This window comes from Chenopodium album, chromosome 10 (assembly GCF_948465745.1).
Source record: "Chenopodium album chromosome 10, dcCheAlbu1.1, whole genome shotgun sequence".
NCBI lineage: Eukaryota > Viridiplantae > Streptophyta > Magnoliopsida > Caryophyllales > Amaranthaceae > Chenopodium > Chenopodium album.
Genome location: NC_137843.1, coordinates 57,216,900 through 57,244,556, shown reverse-complemented (window position 1 = coordinate 57,244,556; position 27,657 = coordinate 57,216,900). Strand labels below are relative to the sequence as shown.

At 36.5% G+C, this 27,657-nt stretch overlaps 3 protein-coding genes and 1 non-coding gene across 4 annotated transcripts; 1 reads left to right on the top strand and 3 right to left on the bottom strand.

Moving 5' to 3' along the window:
* Positions 1 to 6,666: 6,666 nt before the first annotated feature.
* LOC145565778 (small nucleolar RNA R71) lies at positions 6,667 to 6,773 on the bottom strand. Its single transcript, XR_014095156.1, has one exon. It is a non-coding gene; the product is annotated as a small nucleolar RNA R71 (small nucleolar RNA).
* Positions 6,774 to 10,802: 4,029 nt separating this feature from the next.
* Positions 10,803 to 11,474, top strand: LOC145565509 (uncharacterized). Its single transcript, XM_081625487.1, has one exon. It carries the CDS (start codon positions 10,803 to 10,805, stop codon positions 11,472 to 11,474), a length of 672 nt encoding a protein of 223 aa, XP_081481613.1.
* Positions 11,475 to 17,094: 5,620 nt separating this feature from the next.
* On the bottom strand, positions 17,095 to 17,943 carry LOC145565508 (RPM1 interacting protein 13-like). The gene is made up of 3 exons (XM_081625486.1): positions 17,698 to 17,943; positions 17,406 to 17,492; positions 17,095 to 17,241 (listed from the first exon to the last, which is right to left on the bottom strand). Exons 1-3 carry the CDS (start codon positions 17,941 to 17,943, stop codon positions 17,095 to 17,097), a joined length of 480 nt encoding a protein of 159 aa, XP_081481612.1.
* A 1,910-nt stretch (positions 17,944 to 19,853) lies between these two features.
* On the bottom strand, positions 19,854 to 21,002 carry LOC145565507 (RPM1 interacting protein 13-like). The gene is made up of 3 exons (XM_081625485.1): positions 20,728 to 21,002; positions 20,380 to 20,466; positions 19,854 to 20,042 (listed from the first exon to the last, which is right to left on the bottom strand). The coding sequence occupies exons 1-3, from the start codon at positions 20,956 to 20,958 to the stop codon at positions 19,854 to 19,856; spliced, it is 507 nt and encodes a 168-aa protein (XP_081481611.1). The 5' UTR covers positions 20,959 to 21,002.
* Positions 21,003 to 27,657: the final 6,655 nt, after the last annotated feature.

Here is a 27,657-nt window from a genome sequence, read left to right as displayed (position 1 = left end):
TTACCTTATTTTTACTTATTTCAGAAAAAATAAGTTCAGATCAGATTATCATTTTATGTGCAATTTTTTATCGCTAAATATCTTTAATTTCGTAATGAAAAAAATTCTGAAAATCACATACTAATAAAATATACATCATTACGAATCTAACAAGACTCCACTTGATATATTTTTTCCGTATAGATTATCGTATATTTAAGGTCAAAGTTTGGTTAAATCTGACATTCAGATCAGACCAGATCAGATAAGTTCAGATAAGCAAATATAAGGCGAACTAAACAGAGCCTTAGTGACAATGTGTAGTAGCTGGGCTAACCTGATCCGAGAAAAGTAGGGTATCTGAATAGATTTATTTTATTTTATTTTACTAGATAGATAATTAAATTCGGAGATAAAGTAAAAAGATTATTTTATACAATTTTCAAGAGTATATTTAATACTTATATATACTCCGTAACCCTTAGGGTCATATAGCATTACCCTATATTTTTTTTTACTAGATTGATAATTAAATTTGAAAATCAAGTTAAAAGATTATCATTATCATAAAACACATACTCCGTAACTCACAAATTTTCTACTATGGAGTACTTATCTTCTTTTTATTGTATTTGTTAAGTTTGGTGTTGCAATTTTTTCAATGAAAATTTTATGTTTTTTCAATGCAATTTTCTAATTTCTATACTTGAACAAAATTCAAGCATTGATTGTCTTTTCGAGTCGAAAATGTTTGCATTTAAGATAATGCAAAAAGAGCATGGAAAACCAAACAAGGAGGACTAAACTTTGGTCCACTAACAAGGCCCAATGACGTTCATACTATTAGTGATAGACTAGTAGTATAAGTCATCTATCTTTAAAAATGGCATCATCTTTTCTATTCTTTAACGTAGGATACTTACAAGTGGATTGTAATCGAGTCTTAACAATATATTAATCATTAATCTCAATAACTAGTTTTTAGGCTTGGGCGACCCCAAGTTATTGCATTAAATTGGGTAAAACTGCTAACACTAAAAACGGTTTTTACTCAGTTCAGTAAAATTGATTTTGGTTCAATAAAAATAATTTCAGTTCAGTAAAATTCAGTTTCTTAAACAAGAATTATAATAGAAAATCAGTAAAAATAATTTTAGTTCAGCAAAAATAATTTCAGTTCAGTAAAATAAATTTAAGTTCAGTAGAAATAATTTAAGTTCAGTAACTATAATTTTGTTTCAGTAAAAATAATTTCATTTCAGCAAAAATAAGGTGAAGTGAACGGGGCCTAACTTTGTATTTTCTCATTACGAATTTGCTAGTTAATGTTTTAATCTTGGAGGGTACTCATATAAAGTAAAGGAAAACATAACCTAATAGCCTAAGAGGTGACGATCGATTTGGATTCTTTGGTTTGGATACAAAATCCATCATTGACCAAGAGAGACAGAGAAAGAAATGGGTCATAAGAGGAAGCACAAACAGAAATCAGTAAAAAAGAAGAGCAACAAAAATGTCGATGATCGTCAAGAAAACCTACCCATCTTCCAATTTTCTAACTTTATCAAATTCTTTCATTAATACTTGTTATTAGTGTTATGCTAAACCTAAACTTTACTTATTCACATAATTAATGATATGATTAGTTCTTTTTATTTGGGGTTGATTTGTTGTCTTACATTTTGGTCCTACTGATGGTTGAGGCCCAGGAATATGTTTTATACTCTATCACTCCCCCTCACATGAAAGGCCCTTTGGGTTTGAAATGACCCATACCTGGTGCGAATTAATTCCACTTTGAAGGAGGGGCAGATGAGATTCGAACCCGTGACCTTTGTGTCACGCTGGCTCTGATACCATGTTAAAGGACCAACTCAACCAAAAGTTTAAACTGATGGTTGAGGCCCAGGAATATGTTTTATACTCTATCAGTTTAGTGACTAGGGTTTTGATCTTTGTATTTGCAACCAAGATTATATTGTGGGTTTAAATGTGTAAAAATTTGTTAGCTATTGGAGTACATTTTTGGACTGTAAACTTAACAACGTATAGTAGCAATTTTGTAACTAAATCTGAAAAATATAGTCTACAAAAGTGTGACTTGAATGTACATATATTTACTTAAATCTTGATAAATTCAATTTGAAATAATATACACTCACGATTGTTAAATTTCTAATCACCATTGACAAATAGCTGTCACAAATCTTAGTTTCTTTTGATGGTTTATCATCTATCAGGGAGATAAACTCGGAAACTAACCCTTAATTTGCCTATTATTTAAAATGCACAGTTGATAAACCATCCCTCAAAATTGGCCTTATTATGGTTTATGACTATTATGAGGGATTGCATTGCTTATTAAAACATTTGCATCATTGAGGAATATTGTTTTGCTATAAGCTTTGTAGAATATGGCTTTTACAAGTGCACCAGACCACTCGAGTTTTGATTATTGAACTTTGAAATGAAATGGAGAATTATGGTAGCTGTTTCTTAGTGTAGGTTCTTTTTTTTCTTTTTTTTTTCTTTTCTTTTCTTTTTTTTTTTCACTTATTTTTAGCCTCAGGCCTCTTGTAAATTGCTACTCTGTATATTGTTCAGTTCTGTTCTTTGATTTTCCGTTGTTCTTTTACGGTGCATTTGGATTGAAGGAAATGGAGGGAAAGAAAGAGAAGAGAAATGGAGAGATGAAATATCTTTTATTTGGATAACAAGTGAGGAAGGAAGGGAATTGGAGGAGAGAGAAATTGGGGGATTAAATTGTAGGAAATTGTTCTCTCCAACAATGGAGAGATTTAGAAGGAAAACTCACCATTCTTCCTTATCCTTCCCCCCCTTCTCTTCCTTCCCCTTTCTTTATCCAAACACACTGTTAGTTAACTTTTGAGTGCAAGTATAAATTAGTAAATTACAAACATTTGCTAGCTTAGTACTCAAACTAACTTCTCTTGGACTTGACTGCTACACAGTGCTATTGCTATGTTTGTGAAGAAGTTTCCCCTTGCAAACACTGGACTAAGACTCGCAATGGGCATTGTCATGCTACCCAAGAAGTTGAACTCTGGAGATCAGAAAGAAAATGCAGGAAGAGAGTTTCTGAAACTAATATGACTATGGTTTGTAAATTCATTTTATGTCAAACTTTTGACAAGTATGTTCCAGTGGATTTAATTGCTTAAACCTGTGTTTGGTACTTTTCGAGTGCAGGCTCATCACATATTGACTGTCAGCTTTATGCAATATCCTCCAGATCAGCCTGAACTAATAAATGGTTTTGCTGGTGGACTAATTTGAGACAATGATGGAGAATGGGTTGCTGGATTCTCAAGGCACATGCATAGTGTTATTGGCACCCTTGATCCCTCGGTTTTGCCAATGCTTACTCTCATTGGAGGCCTGAAACTTTCATGGGCAAAAGGGTTGCGATTTCTTGAAGTTTGATTGGGATTCCAATACCATGATGGGTTCTGGCAAGATTTTGACAAGGTTACAGCAACTGGGAAGTATCATCTTCTTCCTGATGCAACTTCTCCTGATAATCAGCATCGGGTTTGGAAAATCCTTAAGGAGGTTGAGAACTGTCTTAACCAAGATTGGTTCATCAATGTGAAAAACACTACATCTCATCTAGAGGAATCAGGTGCAACAGCAATGACATTGCTAGGTGGTATTAAACCTCATAAGCAAGTTTATGACTTCCCTTCTCACCCTCTTACTGCAATTTTCAAGGATTTGGCTAAATTTGTTGAGAGCCATCCTGAGTATTATGAAGGAAACCCTGACTGCGAAGATGATTTGAAGATCTATGCTGGACTAGCTTTGTGATTTCGATCAGATGAAACTCTCCTTTTGGTCTGTTGCTTATGATCTAGAAGTGTTTCTGATCTGTGTGAACTTGGAATTTTGATGTTTTTGTCGAAGAATGGTGCTGTACTAAAACTTACATATGACACGCTTATGTTAATTAGTATCACTGCATCATTAGATCAAGATCTTTTACCTGATCAATCTGTTAGAACTAATCTCAAGTATCTAAACATAATTAATCCCATCCTTTTCTTGCAATTTTCTCATCAAACACGGTGTTATCACAATTAAAAATTCTCCTTGTATTACAGTATCGACATAAACCTTGCTTATATCTAATGGGACAAATGCCAGTAGGCAGTAGCTGCCAAAAAAATAAAAAATAAAAAAAAAAGAAAAAGGAGTTGCCATAATATGAAGTACGGAGTGTAAATGTGTATAATTCTCCTTGATTAGGTCATTCTCATTAAACAATATTTATAGGGATTACAACCTAACATATGAGTTAACCTAATTATACAAAAGGATATTCACAAAATATACTAGAGAATATTAACATATATCTCTATCACGGAGTACAAGGATATGATCATGTAAAGCAGATTCAGAATCAAGAGGCCTGTTTAAGTTTTAAGTTAACATCGTTTCCCTAGGTTAAGAGTAATGCCTATTCAAAAAAGAAAAAAAGGTTAAGAGTAATGCTTTTCCAAAACATGCATAATACTATAATAGTCATAAGTCATAAAATTATGATTGTGGTATAAATACGAAGTATGGAATACGAAGTACTATTTATGATTGTGGTAGGTCAAATTAAACTCAGGTTGAAAGAGAGTCTGACCACATATAAGTTTGATATGTATGGAGTACTGATAACACATTTATATACTCATTGTTATATGTTATATTTGAGTGTTTCTATCATATTTTCTCTATGTATTTAATCTTTTAGAGCTATATTTCTTTATATTTCGATGTTGCTCTCCTCGTGCTCTCTTTCTTTATTTTGTAGGATTTACGCGTAAAAGAGCACCTTTGCAAGCTAAGTGAGCTAGGAGCGTGTAGGAGATTACGAGCCCAACATCATATGGTCATATTCCAAGCTTGAAGTTGTTTTCGAAGGAGTATTGTGTAGAAATTGCCTAGCCTTGGCCTGGTCGTGGCTTGTTGCATTAAGCTTTGGCCTGGTCGTGGCTCCTCCTTTTATGCCCAAGGGAAACTTACCAAGATCAGTAGACACCACGGGTTGGCCGTGGCAAAGTCCCAGCAACTTTGGGTAACCCGTGGCTATCACCTGACGAAGCATCGAAAGCCAAGTTTGTGGCGGTTTGGAAGACCTATTTTAGGAAACTTCTTAACTTATTCCTAGGGATATAAATAGGCTTTGGTTAGGCATATTAGATCACTTTTTTGGACTCGTTAAATTGAGTTGAAGAATTCTACAATTCCCTTCAATTTCAGATTTACTTTGTTCAAGATTTCATCTTCAATTCCATTAATTCAAGTATTTCTTCTTTTCTATATTATTATGTCTTTTGATTATTTTGTTAATTTAATTATGAGTGAGTAGATTTATATTCTAGGGTTAGGTTAAACCCTATTTATGAGTAATGCATGATTTCCCCCAATTCCTTATTTAATTAGATTAATTGCTTTGCTTATTGAATTGTGCTAATTTATCAATGTTAGGTTAGACGTAATTTGATATTGATTGAACCAAGTATCTTATTTATCAATGGAAGTTGAGATTAGATGGTTTGATTAAATTCAATAAGGGCATGAAATTCTCCATGGAAATAGGTAGGATGAATTGCTAGGATTGTATGGATGTTGAGTTTAATGTCTCTAAATTGCAAGATACCATGGAAATAGGTTTGATTGGATTTTAGAGAAGCCATAAATACTCGGAAGGGGTTTATTGGTATTTTCAAGGGCACGTCCTTCCTTTGAGTATTATTATTTTGATTAATTGGGGTAGGGATTTATCTTTGCATTATTCATACTAGTGGTGATACTTAACTCTAGATGTTTTTATTAATTGATTTATTTCATCTTGATTCTTCTTGTTTATTTTGTTTAGAATTAGATTAGTTGAATATCACTATTGATTGGTTACTTGTTTAGTAGTTACTTTAGTCTAATTAATTAGTTGAACCATAGTCTCTTGGGATTCGACCCTTACTTGCCCGTCTACATAGTAGTGGTCTTGTTAGGTTATTTTTGTTAGGTACGCGACACGCCTATCAAATTTTGGCGCCGTTGCCGGGGACTAACGGTTTTTATACTAGTTACTTGTGGTTCGTTTTTACTAAGCTTTATTTGTTGCTTCGGCTATTTTCTCTTGTGTTTTTGATTTCTTTGCTTTTAGTTCTTTGTTGCATGCAAACTCGACGTTCAGGGTCAGACGATCTAACACCACTTGATTCTGAAATCGAAGCAACTGCAAGGAGACGAGGAGGTAGAAAAAGAAAGAAGAATCAAAACAAAAGAGACATGGGCGATCCAGGAAATAAATCTCTTTTAGAGTATGGAATTCCTGATACAACAACTGGACTTCTTTCTAGTATTGTCAGACCACCGGTCACTGCTCAGAGTTTCGAATTGAAGCCTCAGTTCATACAGTTCATTTCCAATGATTCTTTTGCGGGTTCACCGAATGATTGTCCTGTAACTCATATAGACAGTTTCTTGGAAAAGTGTGATACTATGAAGCTCAATGGTGTTACTGATGATGCTATTAGACTTCGCCTTTTTCCTTTCTCACTACGGGATAGGGCGAAGGAATGGTTACGAGATGAAGGTACTGGTTCTTTTGATACGTGGGATAAACTTGCCAAGGCCTTTCTAGTTAAATTCTTGGGGCAAGAGAAGACTGCGAGACTAAGGAACGAGCTTGCTACCTTTCATCAATCTGATGATGAGTCTCTATATGAAGCCTGGAGAAGGTTCAAGCGTCTACAGAGACAGTGTCCTCACCATGGTATTCCTGAGTGGATGCTAATCCAGACATTCTATAATGGTTTGACCCATGAATCTCGCATATATATTGATGCTGCGTCTGGAGGTTCTATCATGACCAAGAATCCTACTGAGGCGAAGGAGTTGATTGAGAAGATGGCGGCAAATGACAACTACCATCCAGGAGGACGACGCAATGTTAAAAAGGGAGGTATGCATGATGTTGATGCTCTAACCCTTTTAACTAGTTCTGTGCAGGCGTTGACAATTAAGGTCGACAAGCTTCAAGCAGGATCTTTTTCTGGCTCATCTGAAACTTGTCAAATGTGTAATGTACAAGGTCACATTGCACCTGAGTGTCCGCAAAACACTAATGAGATGTCGATTGAGGAAGCCAATGCATTCTACGCTTCAAATCCCAAAAGGCCATATGACCCACATTCAAACACATATAATGAAGGTTGGAAACATCATCCAAACTTCTCTTACAAGAATACCCAAGCTCAACAAAATCCAACTCCACCACCACCTCGAAATACCAATTATAATGCACCACCACCTGGTTTCCAAGCAAGGCCACCTCTAGTCCAACAACCTATGCAACCACCCCCACAAAAATCCAACTATGAGCTTATGATGGAGGAGTTTATCTCTACCACCAAAAGTTCCATCCAACAGTTGCAAGCTCAAGGTAAGCTCATGGAAAATCAAGTAAGTCAACTTGCTCACCAAGTTGGCCAAATTGTGAAGACTCCAAACACCTTTCCAGGTCAAACAGAGCAACCACAAAAAGGGCACATGCATGCTATAACTTTGAGGAGTGGAAAGCAGTTGGAAGATCCTCCCGTAAAGGAGCCATCACAGAAGGTTGTCGAAGAGGTAGTCACAAATGAGAAGGTGATTGATAGTAGTGCGGTTGAGGAGGAACCAAGGACATCGACTCCACCACCACTTGCTCCATATGTGCCACAAGTTCCCTTCCCACAAAGGTTGGCTCAAGCTAAGTTAGAGAAGAAGTATGGAAAATTTCTTGATATTTTGAAGAAGCTTCACATCAACATTCCATTCTTAGATGCAATATCCGAGATGCCATCTTATGCAAAATTTTTGAAGGATATGCTCTCTAACAAGAAGAAGCTAGAGGAGAATGCTACTGTTGCGTTGAATGCAGAGTGTAGTGCTATTTTGCAAAATACACTTCCTAAGAAATTAGGTGATCCGGGTAGCTACTCAATTCCGGTAAAGCTTGGGGATATAGAGATCAACAAGGCATTATGTGATCTGGGTGCAAGTGTGAGTCTTATGCCACTTTCTATTTGCAAGAAACTTCAAATGGGTGAATTAAAGCCTACGCGCATGTCTCTACAACTTGCGGATAGGTCGGTGAAGTTTCCTTTGGGTATACTTGAAGATGTTCCTCTTCGCGTGGGAAAATTCTTTATCCCATGCGATTTCGTTGTGATGGAGATGGAGGAGGATGCACATGTCCCCATTATACTTGGCAGACCATTCTTAGCCACTGCAGGTGCAATCATTGATATGAAGAATGGAAAAATCACTTTTGAGGTGGGAGACGAGAAAATGGAGTATTCACTCTTGAATGCTATGGGAACTCCTTCCATGGGAGAGACTATTTGCCAAGTGGATGTTCTTGATGATTTAGAACGTGAGCAACTACCCTTGATTAGAAAGGATGATGCACTTGAAGCGGTGTTGGTGGGAAGTGCCAATGAGGAAGATTGGGAAACAAAGGAGTACACGCGGCTACTTGAGGAAGGAAAAGCAATTCCAACCGTCGCTCTAGTGAAGGAAGTCCTTAGTGTATCGAGTATTGGGGAGAGTACTACGCCTCCCGAGGTAGAGTTAAAACCCCTTCCCTCTACTCTTAAATATGCATATCTTGGTCCTAATAATACATATCCTGTTATTGTTAATGCTGAGCTTAATGACACGAAATTAGAGCAACTGCTCACCGTTTTGAGAAAATACAAAAGTGTTATTGGGTACACCATTGATGATATTAAGGGTATTAATCCCTCATTTTGTATGCATAAGATAATTCTTGAGGACGATCATACCTCCTCCATAGAACCTCAAAGACGACTTAATCCAAATATGATGGAGGTAGTTAAAAAAGAGGTTCTTAAATTGCTTGCTGCAGGAATAATTTACCCTATCTCAGATAGTAAGTGGGTTAGCCCTGTACAAGTAGTCCCTAAGAAAGGAGGTATGACCGTCGTTAAGAATGACAAGGGTGAGCCAATTGCCACTAGAACTGTTACAGGTTGGCGAATGTGTATAGATTACAGGAGATTGAATAAGGCCACCCGGAAGGACCATTTTCCCCTTCCCTTTATTGATCAGATGCTTGAACGTTTGGCTAAGCATTCCTTTTTCTGCTACTTGGACGGATATTCTGGCTTCTTTCAAATTCCCATTCGTCCAAGTGATCAGGAAAAGACTACTTTCACATGTCCCTATGGCACCTTCGCCTATCGAAGAATGCCATTTGGATTATGTAATGCTCCAGCCACGTTCCAACGTTGTATGATGGCAATTTTCTCAGGTCTTATTGAAAATTCAATGGAAGTTTTTATGGATGACTTCTCTGTCTATGGAACATCTTTTGATGTATGTCTTGAAAATTTGGAAAAGGTGCTCCATAGATGTAAAGAAGTCAATTTAATTTTAAACTGGGAAAAATGCCATTTTATGGTACAACAAGGAGTCGTTCTTGGCCATGTGGTGTCAAATAAGGGTATTGAGGTTGATAAAGCAAAGATAGAGGTCATTGAGCGATTACCCCCTCCTAATTCTGTAAAAGGAATTCGGAGCTTTCTTGGTCATGCAGGATTTTATAGACGATTTATTAAAGATTTTTCGAAAATCGCTAGACCTCTAACTGAGCTTTTGGCCAAAGATGCCCCATTTGTTTTTACTGATGCTTGTCTTGAGGCTTTTAACAGGTTGAAAGAAGCTTTGATCTCCGCTCCCGTTATGCAACCCCCGGATTGGACCTTACCATTTGAGATTATGTGTGATGCTAGTGACTATGCGATAGGGGCCGTCTTGGGGCAACGGAAGGATAGAAAACTTCACGCTATTTATTACTCTAGTAAAACTCTTGATTCTGCTCAAATGAATTATGCCACAACTGAAAAAGAGATGCTAGCGGTAATTTATGCAATAGAGAAGTTTCACTCATACCTTGTTGGTTCGAAGGTGATAATCCACACAGATCACGCTGCATTGAAATATTTGATGACTAAGAGTCACGCCAAGCCGCGGTTGATTCGATGGGTCCTTCTGTTACAAGATTACGACATCGAGATAAGAGATACGAAAGGGACTGAAAATGTCGTTGCAGACCATCTTTCTCGCCTCCTTCTCGATAAGGGGGACGGAGATGACCTCCCCATTGATGATTCTTTCCCTGATGAACATTTATTAGCACTTTCTCAAACTGAATCACCTTGGTATGCTGACTTAGCTAATTATTTGTCCACAGGTACATTGCCCCATGGTTACTCATCTCAACAAAAGAAGAAATTCTTTTATGAAGCAAGGCGACATTTTTGGGACGATCCATCCCTTTATAGGTTATGTGCGGATGCAATGATAAGAAGATGTGTTCCAGAAGGTGAGGTAAGCAAAATTATTTCTCATTGCCATGACTTACCGTGCGGTGGGCATGCAGGTCCTACAAAAACGGCCGCGAAGATTTTACAATGTGGTTTTTATTGGCCAACTTTGTTCAAAGATATCTATGCCTATGTTAAAGCATATGACCGTTGTCAACGGACCGGTACTATTTCAAGGAAGCACGAGATGCCACTCAATAACATACTCGAGGTCGAGTTGTTTGACGTGTGGGGGATAGATTTCATGGGACCATTCCCTTCTTCCTATGGTAATCGATATATTCTAGTAGTCGTTGACTATGTCTCAAAGTGGGTTGAAGCAATTGCTACTCCAACCAATGATGCTCGGGTGGTTTACCACGTGTGTTAATTAGTGACAGGGGAACACATTTCTTGGAGAATCGGTTTGAAGCAATGTTGAAAAAGTATGGAGTGCAACACAGGGTTGGAATTGGCTATCATCCACAAACTAGCGGTCAAGTTGAGGTGTCCAACCGAGAAATAAAATCTATATTGGAGAAAACAGTCGCTAGGACAAGAAAAGATTGGTCGATAAAAATTGATGATGCTCTTTGGGCATACCGAACGGCATTCAAAACGCCAATTGGTACAACCCCATATCGACTAGTTTATGGTAAAGCTTGCCATCTCCCTGTTGAGCTAGAACACCGTGCATATTGGGCAATTAAGAGCCTTAATTTTGACGCTCAAGCAGCAGGTGAGAAAAGATTGTTACAACTTAACGAGTTAGATGAGCTCCGTTTAGATGCTTATGAGAGTTCTAAGTTGTACAAAGAGAAAACAAAAAGATGGCATGACAAGGGTCTCATACGTCGAGAATTTAGGGAGGGAGATCAAGTCCTTCTATTTAATTCAAGACTGAAATTATTTCCTGGTAAACTCCGCTCTAGGTGGTCAGGTCCATTTAAAATTCGGAAGGTCTATCCTTATGGTACTATTGAGCTATGGAATGCAACTGGGGGTACCTTCAAAGTTAATGGTCAAAGGGTGAAGCATTACCGAGTTGGAGACCCAATTGAGGAGAGAGTGGATATTACACTCGCAACCCCATCACAACATAATTGAGCAAAAAGGAGGTCGAGCTTAAGACCTTATAAACAAGCGCTTTTTGGGAGGCAACCCAATTTATTTTTTATTTTCTTTTTCTAATCCTCTTTCCTTTTTTTTTTTTTTTTTTTCTCTTAGTTTTTCCTATTTATTATTATTATTTTTCTTCTTTCCTATAATAAAAAAAAAAAAAAAAAAAAAAAAAAAAAAAAAGAGGAAGTTAGTACGTTTTTATTTTAGAGCTTATTAGTTAATAGTAGGACTAGCAGGTACTAGTTACTTAGTATTAGTAATAGAATTAGTTAATGCTATCATTATCATTTTTACCTAACTAATTCTTTTACTTCCACTAATTTGATTTAGGTGCAAGAATACGTTTTGAGTGGAATTTGGTTTGCTAATGGAATTTTAATAGCTGACACCATATTATATAAGAAGACAAAGTTGCAGCAGCAATTTCACATATATACTGGTCTACTGGAGTATTGGGCTTGGCGTGGAAACAAGAGGAAGCCACGTTATTGCCGTGGTGTATCCTACTTGTATTTTGAAAAAAAAAAAAGAAGGCAAGGTTTGAGAAAAAGACAGTAGATACCACGGTATAGTCGTGGCCATTCAAACATTGCAACGACCGAATCGTGGCCCATGTCTGCTACCCCAAAAGAAAATAAAAGGAACGAAGTATCATCAGCAATCGGACGCATCGCAGCCCTTATATTAACGACCGCTCTTCGTTTGTCATCTCCTTCGTTTCTTTACTGCTCTAAACTGCAATTCTTTGACAAATTTCCCATAAAACTATTCCAATACCATCTAAATTTTGATCTTTTGCTCTTAAATTGTCGCTACCCATCGAACCCTAGTGAATAATTGCATAAATTCAAGAGCTTGAAGATTTTATTTGGGTGTGAAAAAAAAAAAAATTGAATCGATTTTCGGCACGAAGACGGTGTGGGTATTGCTTAGTTGATCTTGTACTCAATTCATGGGGCGTACCACATCAAATAAGAGGAAGAGAGCTCCTACGGTTTCTACTTCGAAAGGCAAGACCGCTAATCCAAGGAGTCGACTCTCTACTTCGAAAGGCAGCTCAACCACTCTCAAGGGTAAAACTCCATCTTCTTCTTCTACTCCTAAGCATAAGGCTCCAATAGAAATTGATTACTATGACATTGTGTTTAAAAATGATGAGCATAAGAAGAAGTATGAAAGGCTATTTACTAGAGGAGTAGTTGCTACTCGATTTTGTGATGCTAATGCCTTACGCTCCTTACACATTGAGCATGATGTTGGTTGGCTTGTGAATAACATTGGTTGGGGTGACTTTATTCAAAAGAAGCCTCCCACATATAAGAGAATCACACTAGAATTTTTAAGTTCTTTAAAGGCCAATGTTACCTATGGGAAAGGTTGTGAGCATGGTTCGATTACATTCCAATTATACAACCAAGAGCATACCTGGACCTTAGAGAAGTTGAATGCTGTTCTTGGCTTACCAAACGTCGGCTTGAGATGTACTCCTACGCGTTGGTATGCCGACAATACTTGGAGAATTATCGCTGGTGAAGTGCCTTGGAATAAGGATGGAGTTAAGGGAAGTTTCATTCGCCACCCCGCCATTCGCTATGTTCAACGACTATTATCTTGTACCGTACTTGGACGTCATGATGGTGGTAATGTTCGAAAGGATGATGTATTTTTCATTGACAGTATGCTCCATGCCAAGGAAATTAACACAGGAGCTTTCCTCATAAAGCAAATGGAGACCTTAGCCAATAGAAGCAATACAGGAGGAGCAATTGTACAAGGAGGATATGTCACACTAATTGCTCTTAGCTTGGGGCACAAAGAACAACTTCTTGCCGAAGGAAGTGTACAAGGTACCGATGTTTTGAATCTAGCCTCTTGTTCTTCAATGGGTTGGATCAAGGAAACAGAAGGCACCATCCTATGGAGCATTCGAGATGATGGTGAGGATGAGTTGCCCTCTCCGGAAGCTATGCCCTTGCGTGATCCGACTAATTGGTCATTCAATAATATTTCGTCCCTTACTAGAGAGCCCAACCTTTCGGATTCGGTAGTACCTCCTAGAATTCCTGTGCAGTCCAATATCCCAAGTTCTCATGAGACTGCTAGCCTCTCTTCAGTGTCCTCTCTAATCAGTGCTATTGACAAGGTCCAAGGCTCTATCGATGAAATCAAGGATGAGCAAAAACTAATCAAGGAGCAAATGGTGTTTATGTCCACGACATTGCACCGTCTTGACACTTGGCTCAAACAACAAGGGTTCTCAAGCCCTCCTCATCCCCCTCCTCAATGAGGCTTTGTGAGTACCTCTCCCTTCTCTATATATGCTATATTGTTGCATTGTGGACATTGCAAATTTCAAGTGTGGGGGAGGGTATATTCATTGTATATATTGGACTTTGCTTTGGTAGTATAGTTGTCGTTAGTGAGATACTGAGGTTTGTTTTCATTCCAAAATGTGAAACAAGTGATTTCTTCTTTCTTTAAAAATAAAAAAAAAAAAAAAAAAAAAAAAAAAAAAAAAAAAAAAACTATTTCTCATGAATTGTTTGGGATTAGTTTGAGTAATTCGATAAGTAGCGTAAATCCTTTTGATAACAATTGTTTGTGGTAAGATGGTTTCGCTTTCCTCTTGTGCGATAAGTACCTATTGGAGGGCCACGAACCTCGTAAGACTCAAATCGAATACCCTCCTTCTTGATCGCCCTAATTGAGACTTGCATTTTAGCTTCCTGAGATCGACTATCGAATTGCTTGGGAAATATGATTGAGGCATATTTTTGTTATTTAGAGCTTTCAGAGTCATCTTTAGGAATTTTTCTTTATATGTTACATCCTTCTCTTGATAGCCCCTTTGAGCCTTATTTCTTTCTTGACTACCCTTGTGTTACAACATTATGGTTCTGTAATGCATTGTTTGGATAAGAAGAGTATTTTGTTAAGGCATGTGGATTTGTATGATGAGCTATTCGAAGGAAGGTGGTATGAAAAAAAAAAAAAAGAAAAAACAAGGAAGGTGGTATGAAAAAAAAAAAGTGAATAAAGATATGATATAAAAAAAATATGAAAAAAATGAAAAAAAAAAGAGTATTGAATAATGATGATGAGAAATAAAGAAGGGTAAATGTTAATGTTGAATCAATGGAGTTGACAAGGAAGAGCAATGCGTTCATTGTTGGAAATTTGTTGTTTTTAATCTCATGGTTGATATCTTTTGATTTCGTGCATATCACATTGAAGGGTGTTATGTATGAGTTTTGTTGGATTGATTTTAAGCACCACATTCCCAAAATTTACATCTCTCTCACCCTATCACCCAAGCTTACCCTTTAAAAGTCCTCATGATTTTCCTTGCAATTTGGTCACTAAAACGGTGGAGGGCAAGATTTTGTGCAAGTCTTGACGAAGGTCATCAAATCGAAGTGAGGCATTGAGCTAATATGGTTGAGCATCCTTAGGGAAGGTTCAAGCTTGAGGAAAGGAAGTGGCAAGATTGGTTGGTTATTGAAGGGTGCTACAATTTATCGTTTCATCTATGTCATTGATTTGTGATGCATAAATTGAGTTTTGAATAAAAATGATTTTGATTTTCAATTTGATCACTTGGCTGAACATTTTGGTTTGGAAGTTCTTGGTTCGGCTTTGTAGGTATGCCTTCTGAAAACCTTCACGAGACCAAACTCGTCCACTAGGGTAGCCTAGGGGTTTAAAGGGCTTGTTGCACATGCTAAGTGCAATCGTGATTCCTACGACAGTGAGTATTAGGATTTATTGCTTTCTAGGTTAGTTTTGTTTTCTTTCCTCGAGGACGAGTAAAGGTTAAGTGTGGGGGAATTTGATAACACATTTATATACTCATTGTTATATGTTATATTTGAGTGTTTCTATCATATTTTCTCTATGTATTTAATCTTTTAGAGCTATATTTCTTTATATTTCGATGTTGCTCTCCTCGTGCTCTCTTTCTTTATTTTGTAGGATTTACGCGTAAAAGAACACCTTTGCAAGCTAAGTGAGCTAGGAGCGTGTAGGAGATTACGAGCCCAACATCATATGGTCATATTCCAAGCTTGAAGTTGTTTTCGAAGGAGTATTGTGTAGAAATTGCCTAGCCTTGGCCTGGTCGTGGCTTGTTGCATTAAGCTTTGGCCTGGTCGTGGCTCCTCCTTTTATGCCCAAGGGAAACTTACCAAGATCAGTAGACACCACGGGTTGGCCGTGGCAAAGTCCCAGCAACTTTGGGTAACCCGTGGCTATCACCTGACGAAGCATCGAAAGCCAAGTTTGTGGCGGTTTGGAAGACCTATTTTAGGAAACTTCTTAACTTATTCCTAGGGATATAAATAGGCTTTGGTTAGGCATATTAGATCACTTTTTTGGACTCGTTAAATTGAGTTGAAGAATTCTACAATTCCCTTCAATTTCAGATTTACTTTGTTCAAGATTTCATCTTCAATTCCATTAATTCAAGTATTTCTTCTTTTCTATATTATTATGTCTTTTGATTATTTTGTTAATTTAATTATGAGTGAGTAGATTTATATTCTAGGGTTAGGTTAAACCCTATTTATGAGTAATGCATGATTTCCCCCAATTCCTTATTTAATTAGATTAATTGCTTTGCTTATTGAATTGTGCTAATTTATCAATGTTAGGTTAGACGTAATTTGATATTGATTGAACCAAGTATCTTATTTATCAATGGAAGTTGAGATTAGATGGTTTGATTAAATTCAATAAGGGCATGAAATTCTCCATGGAAATAGGTAGGATGAATTGCTAGGATTGTATGGATGTTGAGTTTAATGTCTCTAAATTGCAAGATACCATGGAAATAGGTTTGATTGGATTTTAGAGAAGCCATAAATACTCGGAAGGGGTTTATTGGTATTTTCAAGGGCACGTCCTTCCTTTGAGTATTATTATTTTGATTAATTGGGGTAGGGATTTATCTTTGCATTATTCATACTAGTGGTGATACTTAACTCTAGATGTTTTTATTAATTGATTTATTTCATCTTGATTCTTCTTGTTTATTTTGTTTAGAATTAGATTAGTTGAATATCACTATTGATTGGTTACTTGTTTAGTAGTTACTTGAGTCTAATTAATTAGTTGAACCATAGTCTCTTGGGATCCGACCCTTACTTGCCCGTCTACATAGTAGTGGTCTTGTTAGGTTATTTTTGTTAGGTACGCGACACGCCTATCAAGTACATCCTAAAATTGATTGGATTTTTATGTGATTACACTCTTCTTTGTTGTGGATACTTGGCCAAAATGATATATTGGTGTTTTTGTTGACAATTAGCTTGTGTATTAACTTTGTATTAGACTAGGACATCATTGACACAAAAATGACGATCCAATATAAAAAGGCGACTTGAATTTTAAATTGACTCTAATCTCTGTTTTGGATAAATTATTGACATATTCAATTTAATTGAATTACACATTATTAAAACAAAATTAGCTAAAGTTTAAATTAAAAACATCAATTCAAATGAGCAAAGGTTTAGCCAACAGGTTTTTTTTTACACATTCTCCTACAGCTTGTTCAAAGTTCAAATCATGGAATTAGTTACAATGAGTTAGCTTTTGTTCATTCGACCTAGTCCGAGTCTGAGTCAGACTCATAGTCTTGCCCCCTCTTTTTTCTCCGAAGATACCACCAATCGCTATAAGGCACATGATCTGCATCGCATTGGTCAGACCATTCAGCACAAGGAGCAGCTACATCACAAACATAACAGTGACACTGCAACAATGTATAATCGACCATTAGTCACTTACAATTCGAACATTGGGCATTTGTCATGGTCTCATGAAGTAAAATCTAATTATACAAACTTACCCTTGTCAAGAGGAATTTATAAATTATTTGATTAACAGGAGTACATAATCTATAAAGCGAAAATGTACCAGCTTGCAATGGGTCTTATGGGGTGTCTTTGAGAATGGATATTGAGCACACTGGTACCTTGAATGTGGAAAGTCTCTTAAAGCTGTCTGTCAAATGTTCACCAACATACAAATGATCATGTTATTCATGTATGATCATGTTAGACCAATATTGCAACTTTAACATCATTTTAATGCCAATGAGGCCAGGACCTCAATTAGGTCTCTAAGAGAGCTAGATATACGCAACCTTACAAATTTGATAATAGTTTTCAAATAATCGACAATGCATAACAATGATAAGTTGAAGTACCTTGCCACGTTGAGCAATTACTTTAAAATCAGGAGCATCATCATCTTGATCAACAAACTGAGAAGGGGAAGTAGGCTTCGACGATGATTCATAAGGATCAAAATCTAAGATGAAACAGTCTTCAACCTGTTCGAATTCTCTTATGCGCTTTTTGTTTTTCAGAGAAATTACTGATCTTATGATAGGTGGTAGTTCTCTATCCGGAGATGTTGAAGCTGTTGCATTCTTCACCCTTCCATTTTCCATTTGTTTAAAAGAAAATGAGGAGGTACAAGAAGATCATAAAGAGCAGTAAATACTAAGTACTCTATTTAATAATAATACATCTAAATGCATGCATAACATTTTTGGGAGGATAAAAAAACTAACAATCCCTCTAACTCTCCATCTCTAATTTGTGTGATACATTTGATAAGGGTCATTTTAAATACTCCCTCGATCTTAATTTACTTTCTTCACTTTGGCTTAAAAAAATATTACTCCCTCCATCCGTTTTTTACATTCCTGCTTTCTTGTTTGGGTATTTCAAAATTACATTCCTACTTTCTTTTTTTAATAAATAAATTTTTACCAAATATCCCAAATTATCCCTATTTTTCTATTTTGTAATTAATGTTTTCTCTATTTTCTCACTCTTATTTTCTCACTCTTGTTTTCAGAATCCACATGCATCAATTTAGATGAATATGATTGGTCTTTTTTTTTTCCACCAAAAAGTGTTATTAGTCCTTTTTTTTCAAAGGATTGATAATATGTACATCATTAAATATTATTCTATCTTTGTTTTACTCAAAGACATCAATTAATGTCTTGTAATTTCCATTGTATTTTGTTTTATTTCAAGTTCCTTAATTCCCGTGTAATTTTATAAATAGGAATGTAAAAAAGGGACAGAGGGAGCACAAAATTAAAATTGATCCGATCAAAAGAAACAAATAAAACGAGAGTGGGGAGTAAATCAAGTGAAAGTACCACAACTTACCTAACACCATCATCATAAAATCATAAGCAAAAAAAGAAATTTATAAACTATAATAGTTACAAAAGCTTTGACTTTTCACCTCTAATCCCACAAATAGTTAATTAATCATGTGTTCAGATCACCATATGAAGGGGAATAAAGCATTAGGGCACTAACATTGTAGGATTTACAAGTTCAATTGGTTTTGATTGTAGTGAGTTAGTAACTACTCATTGGCCTCATGACTAGGGGTGTACATAAAAAGGACCGGACCTGAAAACCGACCTGACCCGGACCTGTTGGGACCGGACCTGACCCGGACCTATAGATTCAGGTCCGGTCCCGGTCCTTGAAATTCAAGGTTTCCGGTCCCGGTCCGGATCAGGTCCAAACCCGGGGTTTTCAGGTCTGGACCTGAAAACCGGTATAGATTTTTTTTTTTTATTTTTTTAATATGAAGTAAATATTATCCTATTATTTCAACCCTAATTCTCAATCTCTATAGTTTATCTCTGCCTCTCTCTCTCCCATGGTCTCATTTCCTTCAATCTGACCACCTCTCTCCTCACCAAGTCACTGGTGACCAAGTGACCACCACGAAGACTCCGACGAACTGCGGGTCCGTAGCAAGCCAACAACCTCGCGCGACACAAGAGACCATGACCACCGGATCGGGCGACTCCAGCAGCCGCAGCCACCAGAACGCGCGACTCTAGCGGCCGCAGCCACCAGAACGCGCGAATCCCAGCGACCGCAGCCACCAGAACGCGCGACACCAGAGGCTACAACCACCAGATCGAGCGACTACTCCAACAATTGATAATTATTGGTAGATCTGCCCCGACCTTCCTGTGCGACCACCTAGTTTGAAGGTGGTAGATCTGGTGGTTGCGGTTGCGATTGTTTAGTATTTTTGGTGCTTGGGAATTGGGACTTTAGTCAATTTATACAATTTATGTAGTATTTCTGTATTTGTGAATTGTGATTGATAATTTCAGATTTTATGTTATTATTCAGGTTTTTTTTCTTTTAAAAAAAAAATCAGAAAACAGGTCTATTCAGGTCCAAACCCGGACCGGACCTGATTGTTCAGGTCTAACCCGGAATTCCTTGATTCAGGTCCCGGTCCTCAAAATTCCTTGATTCAGGTCCCGGTCCCAACAGGTCCGGTCCAGTTTTGGACCGGTGTACAGCCCTACTCATGACATATACTTGTATCTTGCAAGTAACATTCATCAAAACTTGCATAGATTTTCCTCCTTTTCGAAATCCTAAGATCAGTCCAAATCTGGTAATCAGGAATGGCTTCACAATGCCTGAAATAGGTTGATTGTTTAGTCCATTGCTCGCACGGTGCTGGTACATCACAAACATAGCAATAGCACTGCAATAATCAAACCACAAGCATAAATTCACAACAAAATGCTATGACCATAATATGGAGGTTAATACATAACTAGACAACTAGTTGCGGCAAATTCAGGTATTCAATCATAATCCAATATAATCATTTTACCTCAACTACCCATATTGGATCCTTGACATTATAATAATATGAATAATAAGACATTCGCCTCTTTAATATTTACAAGAATCAGGAGAGATATTCGTATAACAACTAAGTATGACACTTGGCACATAGCTGTGTTAGGCATGGATACACATACACGTGTCCAAGCAACATAGATTCAAACTATACTAAGAAAACAAAAGATTATTACCATTTTGCAATGACTGTAGTGAGGAGTGTCGTTAAATGAATGTGTAACACAAAGATGCCTTGGATGTGGATAGTCCCTACACGCAACCTACACGTACATAATCACAAACCCAATTATTCATAAATCATCTTCAAATTAACAATCTACTCCACCCCAATGGAGTAATAGCGAATGCACTAATATTTAACAATATCGAGTTTTAAAGACTCTATACGTTAAATAATGTATTGGTACCTAAAATTGACAAGTAACGTATAACATGTTAGTATCTAAAGTTTATAATAACTATGGAAGGAATGAAGGGGTGTGTGTTAGAGCAATCTACACATATATGGATGGAAGAAGTACCTCGCCTTGTTCACCTGCAAAGGTGAGATCATCATCATCAACAAGCAGCGTTGAAAGCGACGAAAACTCTGATTCATAAGGATCAAAATCAAGGATAAAGCAATCTTCAACCTCCTCAATCTCTTTTAAGCGTTTATTGTCCTTCAATGAAACTATTGATGTCTTAGGAGTGAGCTCTAGTTTTGGAGGCTTTACATCATCAGCATCAGTCTCCATCCCACTATAGCACATTTTATGAGCAAACCTCTAGATAACCGCAAATAAAAAATATTACGGAGTACTTAAATGAAAAAAAAAATATTGAGACATTCTGATATAATAAATATTACTTGAAAATTTTCCAAAATTGTATTTATAATTACGATCTTGCTAATAAATGTCTCTGGGGCGTTGGATAAGCATTTAAAATCTTACCTAAAGTGGTATTAATTTGGGAAAGTATAACAAAATCACGCATCAATCAGTGTAATTAATGTTAGTTTTAATTTAATCTTTCTACTTTTGACTAGTTTATCCAACGCCCCCGAGAGCGTTTGTTAGCATTTGCCTTATAATTAAGGTAAATAATTATTGAGAAGTAATATCACTCTACCAACAAAAATTGTCTAGGGGTAAGTAATTCTCTAACTTTTACCTTATAAAGGGAAAGTTCATGAGACATTCTTATATACTCCGTACACTATACACCCAGGTGCACCCAAAAGTATACTTTTCCCATTTTTACTCATTTATTTATCAAATTAGTAAAAAAAAGACTTGGACACCTTACACTCGGGTGAATATAAAACCTTTTAAAATTTGGGGGTAACTTGCCATTTTTTTTCATGCACATTTACCTATAAATTTTCACATAACTGTAGTATATCATCAACATTTATGTTTTGGGTAAATAAAGAAGTTGAAGTTTTTTCATGTTTTTAATCAAAGGAAAAGGAGAAAACCTTGTTAAATATGAAGTCAATAGAATGAGGAACAAGTATTGCCATGCAATCAGCACAGCTCACCTGCAATTCAGTTGGCCTTTCCTCAAGGGACGTGCTACTCGGTAACGGGCCCTGAGGTGGAAGTAACCGGTGCTGCAACCGACACGCCGGGCAACGGAAAAGCATCAGATGGGGTATTACGGCCAAGATCCGATGGCAGCCGTAGCAGCGGATGGAGGATGGATGAAGTTGTGTTCGAGTGACAGACGGTTGAGATGATATTTGAGCCATTTTGTTGAAGAGAGAAAAAACCAACTGATTTTCCTTCAGAAAAAAAAAAATAACCAACTGATGAACTAAACCGTACTAGGGATGAATATACTCCGTATTAATTAATAGAAGGCGGGAGAAATGTAGTTGGCTAAATAAATTTAAGCGCCAAACTATTTTACAATTAAGAAATTGTTTTATTTTTCTGCCTTTTATGCCCCTCTTCCATTTCATTTCATAAGATTTAAATCCCATTATACACTCATTTTTTTCTTGTCCGTTATCATCTCGTTTTTTTATTTTTTTCATGCTTATCACTATGAAACTTCGAGAATAAATATATTTAATTGTGCTTTTGTTAACTTAATAAGATAGTAAATTTAATAAAAAGTTGATATGACATTTTTGTGCACCTTTATTTTTTTTATATATTTAAACAAAAAAAAAAAAAATTGGATATAAAGTTATAAACCTATTTTCTTTTTACCCACAATGATAAATATGATAGGATTCAGAGGATAAAAGACCTATAATTTGATACTTGATACTCACTCAGTTTGGTACTATGTATGACTATAATTGATTTATCCCCTAACAACTAGGTACGGAGTAACCCGGGTCGTTTGGCCCTCATATGCACCAAAAAAAAAATAGGTATGGAGTATCTTCTTATAAGGTACTCCGTATTTGAGAGAGGATGGTATCATGGTATAACCCGTGTAAATAGAACAAATTTTGTATATATTGTTGTTCATTTGTCTTTTGTGGCTCCGAAAGAAAAATCATGTTCCGAAATAAAATACACTATACTAAACATACTCGTACAATACACCCAAACCAAATCCAATCTAAACAACTTGTTTGTCCCCTCTAAATCTGCAAGTGACACACATTTCACCTCCATGTACACACATTTGTTATAGCCAAAACTTTGAAGCAAACTCGTATGCCCTCAATGAACTTGTTGAAGCACAAACAAGACTTAGACCCCCTAAATTGCTGGAAACAGGAAAGAAACCTTTTTGTAAAAACTTCCACCATTAAGCCCTGTAATTTCCAGACTTCAAATAATGGCTATGCCTATAATGGTCCTTCTACTGAACTCACAATGATTCAAGTTCACATGTGAAACAAAGCTTTTTCTCAATCTTATCAATGATAATGGAAACTAAAGAAAACGGAGTTCCTTCATGGCATAAATTAAAGGATTGAGTACCGACCAGTTCAATCAAATCTACAGCAGTAGATAAAGGTGACAGCCCTATAAAATCTCTCCCATCCTGGTCATATGCAGCTTGTTTGAATATGATGCATTTTCAACAAGAAAGGGGGATAATGACCAATATTGTACAGATAAAGGAATGGTGAAAATCTACACAGATTTGCGCAACTTCAGCTTAGCAGTATCCACAATTCCATTACTTACAAAATCTTCAGAAATTCATACTTTCTCAGTTGATTGTCACACACCAACTAACCAACAAGCAGAAGGGAAACAATTTGTTCAGATGCAAGGCAAATTCACCCTCTTGTAAAGCTATGATTTTCTAAACAAACTCAATTAATCATACAAGTTTAATCAAAAGAACATCTTACACACGGTCATTGTTCCTAAAATAAAAATATTGTACCTCTCTACTTCTGATTCTCAAGCTTCCTCCAGATCACTTAGCTCCAGAGTAGCATTGTAAGAATTCGCGTGTCCTGCAGTCCAGCCACTCCTTGTTAAATGTATCAGTACTTCTGCACCTGTAGTCAAACAAGTCTCACAAGTCAAACAAGTATTAGCAACCGGCACAAAGACTATTGAAATAACTCATCATGCCTCATAATCATCAGAGAGGTTAAAGCCATCAAACCATGCAAATTCAGTCAAAAACTGTTGCTATAAGATTCAAAAGATCAAATACCTGTTAATTTTTTTCTAGCATAGAGTGCATTCCACTGCATAGTTCTTTACATTTACTGCACTCAAGTAGCCTGAGGTTCTTTACATTTACAGCCGGACAGGACTTTCTTCGTATTAATCGGGATGACTAGTAGACTTTATAGAGATCAGAGTTGAGCAACAGATTTGATGCATTTAAAATTTTAAATCATAACCTAAACTGAGCTGAGCCCATAAACATCGTATCAATCCAATAAACAAAAATTAACTTTAACTCTTAAACCCCCCAAAAAAGTTCAAATCTATTTATTGACTTATTACTTCCTGAAACTTCACAGATTTAATCTGATCATAAAACAAGCCCATGTTATAATACAAAATTGATCATTTAATCACTACCTTCCTGCATGATTAATCTTCGCCATTTTACCTACCCACCCCTTGAAGCTTTATTCTCCAGAGTTTTATGTAACCTCCAAAGAGCAGATTCAGCAGTAGCATCACAATGTCTCACACCAGGACATTTACTACTTTCATCCCATCTCTTGCAAGGCGCAGGTATATCACAAATGTAGCAATAGCACTGCAATTGAACCAAAAATTCACCAATAACTACGAACCACCCATCATTCCATTAACACTTCAACATAATCTCAAAACTGACCAAACATCTAACATTCATAAGCATGGCAATAAAACAATTACCATTTTGCAATGAAGATCATGACGACCCTCCTTAAAAGGATGGGTGGCACAAAGGTGTCTTGGATGTGGGTAATCCCTACAAGCAACCTGCCCAAAAATAATAAATCAACCACTATCATCAAGACACTAACATCAATTTCAACATAATCATTACTAAATGGAAATCTTTCAATCAGAAAAAATAATTCCAATTCAGTAAATATCAAGTGAAGCGAACAAGGCCGTAGATAACAACACATTTATATATTTGTCATCTTGTCATCAATATGATCATATTAGCAAACAAAACATGCCCATTATTAAAATTGAAACCATATAATAATAGCAAAAAAAAACATTGAAACATAGTATATACCTTCCCCTTTTCAGCCAAATCAAAACATCATTTACATCAGATTTCTCAGCAATAGACAAATTAGAAAATCTATCTAATTCAGAAGGACCATATTCCAATATAAAACAATCCTCAACTTCTTCAACCTTCTCCAAATCTTCTCCCTTCTTTACACAAACCATACTTTTAACTTCACCATCATCATCATTATCAATAGTAGGATCAAATTCCAGAATAAAGCAATCTCCAACCTTCTTCACATCTTCCTTCTTCTTCACACTAACCACTGAACTCAAACTCGGCCACACTCCACCATTGTTGACCACACTATCACCATTGTTGACCCCACCACCACCATTACTGAAAACCCTATTGTGGGTCCTACTATTTTTTCTGTGGGTCTGATTAGGGAGCCAACCATTATATTTCTGATCACAATTCATAGAATAATGACCAAATATTCCGCAACGAAAACACATAACCTTAGAAATCTTAGTTTCTGGGCAATTACTGGAATTATGACCAAATTTTTTGCAGAAAATGCATTTACTCTGAATTGGGACGGCATTAATGGCTTCCAGAGAATGTGGGGGGTTAGAACCGTTGAAAATGGTATTGAATTTGACGCGGTCTTCTTCTTTGATGGTGTTTGATGAGAGAGAAAGAGGGCTGATGTATACTTCTGGGAAGAAGGGGTTGTCAGGAAGTATGTAGCCGATGCCCTGTGAATCGAGCCACTTTATTTTCCCGGTTAGCTTTGGAGTTTCTGAGTTTTTGGTTCCATGGTTATTGGCCGCCATTGTTGAAGGTGTTTGAAGGTTTTAACACGAAAATTTTAGGAGTGCTGAAGAAGTAAACTTGACACTAAAAGACGATTTAACAGAATAATTTGGGTTTTGGATATTTATTTTTATTTTAAAAATAAGTAAAAATCCATCTAAAGAAATACTTCCTCAGTCCCTTTTATTTGCACCGTGGACCTATTTTATGAGAGTTTTTTTGGGTCAAATTGTGCAATCTATGAGGGATAGAGGAAGTAGATAATATTGTTTTACAAAAATTAGGATAAGTAGAAGCAAGAAGGTAGAATAAAGCATTACACAATGCACATAGTAGAGTCAAGGCAATAATGTTAACGAGCTTCAATCTAGATTAATTTATTGACTAGACACGTTGAGAAAAGGGAAGGGAGGGGATAGTAAGGAAAATTCATACCCTCAAAGTGTCTAACTACGGATTAAACCCCAAAATCAAAGTTATGAACCTCGGTCCTTGTAAGTTATCACTAGACCAAGCTATGATAAGATTACCAACCAAGGAGACATAGAGTTAAGCAAGCCATGATAAGATTACCTACCTTCAAGATCCTAAATAGAAGATTTTACAAGAGGACATGATAAAAAGTACTTGGATTCTCGAATCACTGAAATAGGAATCAACAACAATGATGAAAAAAAATTCAAAATTTACCATTATAATTGACCAACTTTACAGTACAGATATGATCTTAATAATAAATTGACAATTGGACATCATGTTGATTAACCCATAACTAAACAAGTCAATGCCACGATCCAAGAGGCACAGACACCTTGCTAAGACAAATTATCTTAAAACAGAATGCAACATTCAGTTGGCATCTATAGAGTACTAACTACAGTGAACATATTGATATAAAAAAATTGTATCAACCCAGATCTTCGGTTCTTCCCTGGGATAAATTGATCAAGAATAGAGCTTTACAAAAATTTGGGCATAGCAGCAAAAAGTGGCTTATCTGCAAGAATGAGCAGACTCAAATCAGTAACATCCAAATTGCAGCAATTTGCAACAGAAAGTTTGAAACTTTCTGAATTATAGTTGGTTGTTAAACAGCATCATATATTCTTATTTTACCTTTCTGCTTCTATCCTTGAGTTTCCTCCTAGTTTCTCTATCAATAAATAGGTTCATATTCATCAATTTTTACACCCGACAACTGCTTCCGTGGGTATGTCATGGACGTAGCAAACAGAACTGCAGTTGAAACACAGCTTGTCAAGCTATGCCTCCACTCAATTCTAACTCCAAAGATGAAGCAATAGATCTGTTGATAAGCCCTACTGAAACTGATGCCTACAACTATCCACCAGTAATAAACTTTATGTTATTGCTTTAAGTTGATTTTTTGGGTTCAAAGGAGTTCAATGACAAATTTTCCGGGCAGATCTTGATGATATAAGTACAAGGTACTTTCAGTAATGAAAAGCTCCAATACTTTGACAGGATAGTAGGGATCAACACCAGGATGAAAGATCAACAATTTATGCCGTTTTCACATCTACCTTCACAAAATCTATTGAGGCATCTACTCATAATGGCTCACAACAGCAACTCACAAGGGCCCCATCCTTCAGGCTCTTCTAAATATCACATTGCCACCATAAAGTCCAAAAGATATCCCACCCCTGCCCTTAGCACTGACAAAATTCCATTATATAACTCGAAATTGGCGTGTTAACTATATCAAGATTATCAACCACCAGTTTTCCAAACCCCAGTTACCCGGCTTACCCCTTTGGTAGAAACAATGTCTAAAGAATGCCCTGTTCTTCACATTTACTGCTATCAAATACCCAATGATATTGTAGCCACCGATTCTTCTGAAGTTTGTCAGGGTTTAATCCCCTCTCACAAGCCCTTGATATAATATATACCCCTTGTACTCATGACCTTTCTATGTAGCCCTTGCTATAATATATACACCCCTTGTTCAACACTTCAGCCTCTTCTTGGTCCCTATGTGTCCTCCAGACTTGAAATTCATGAGT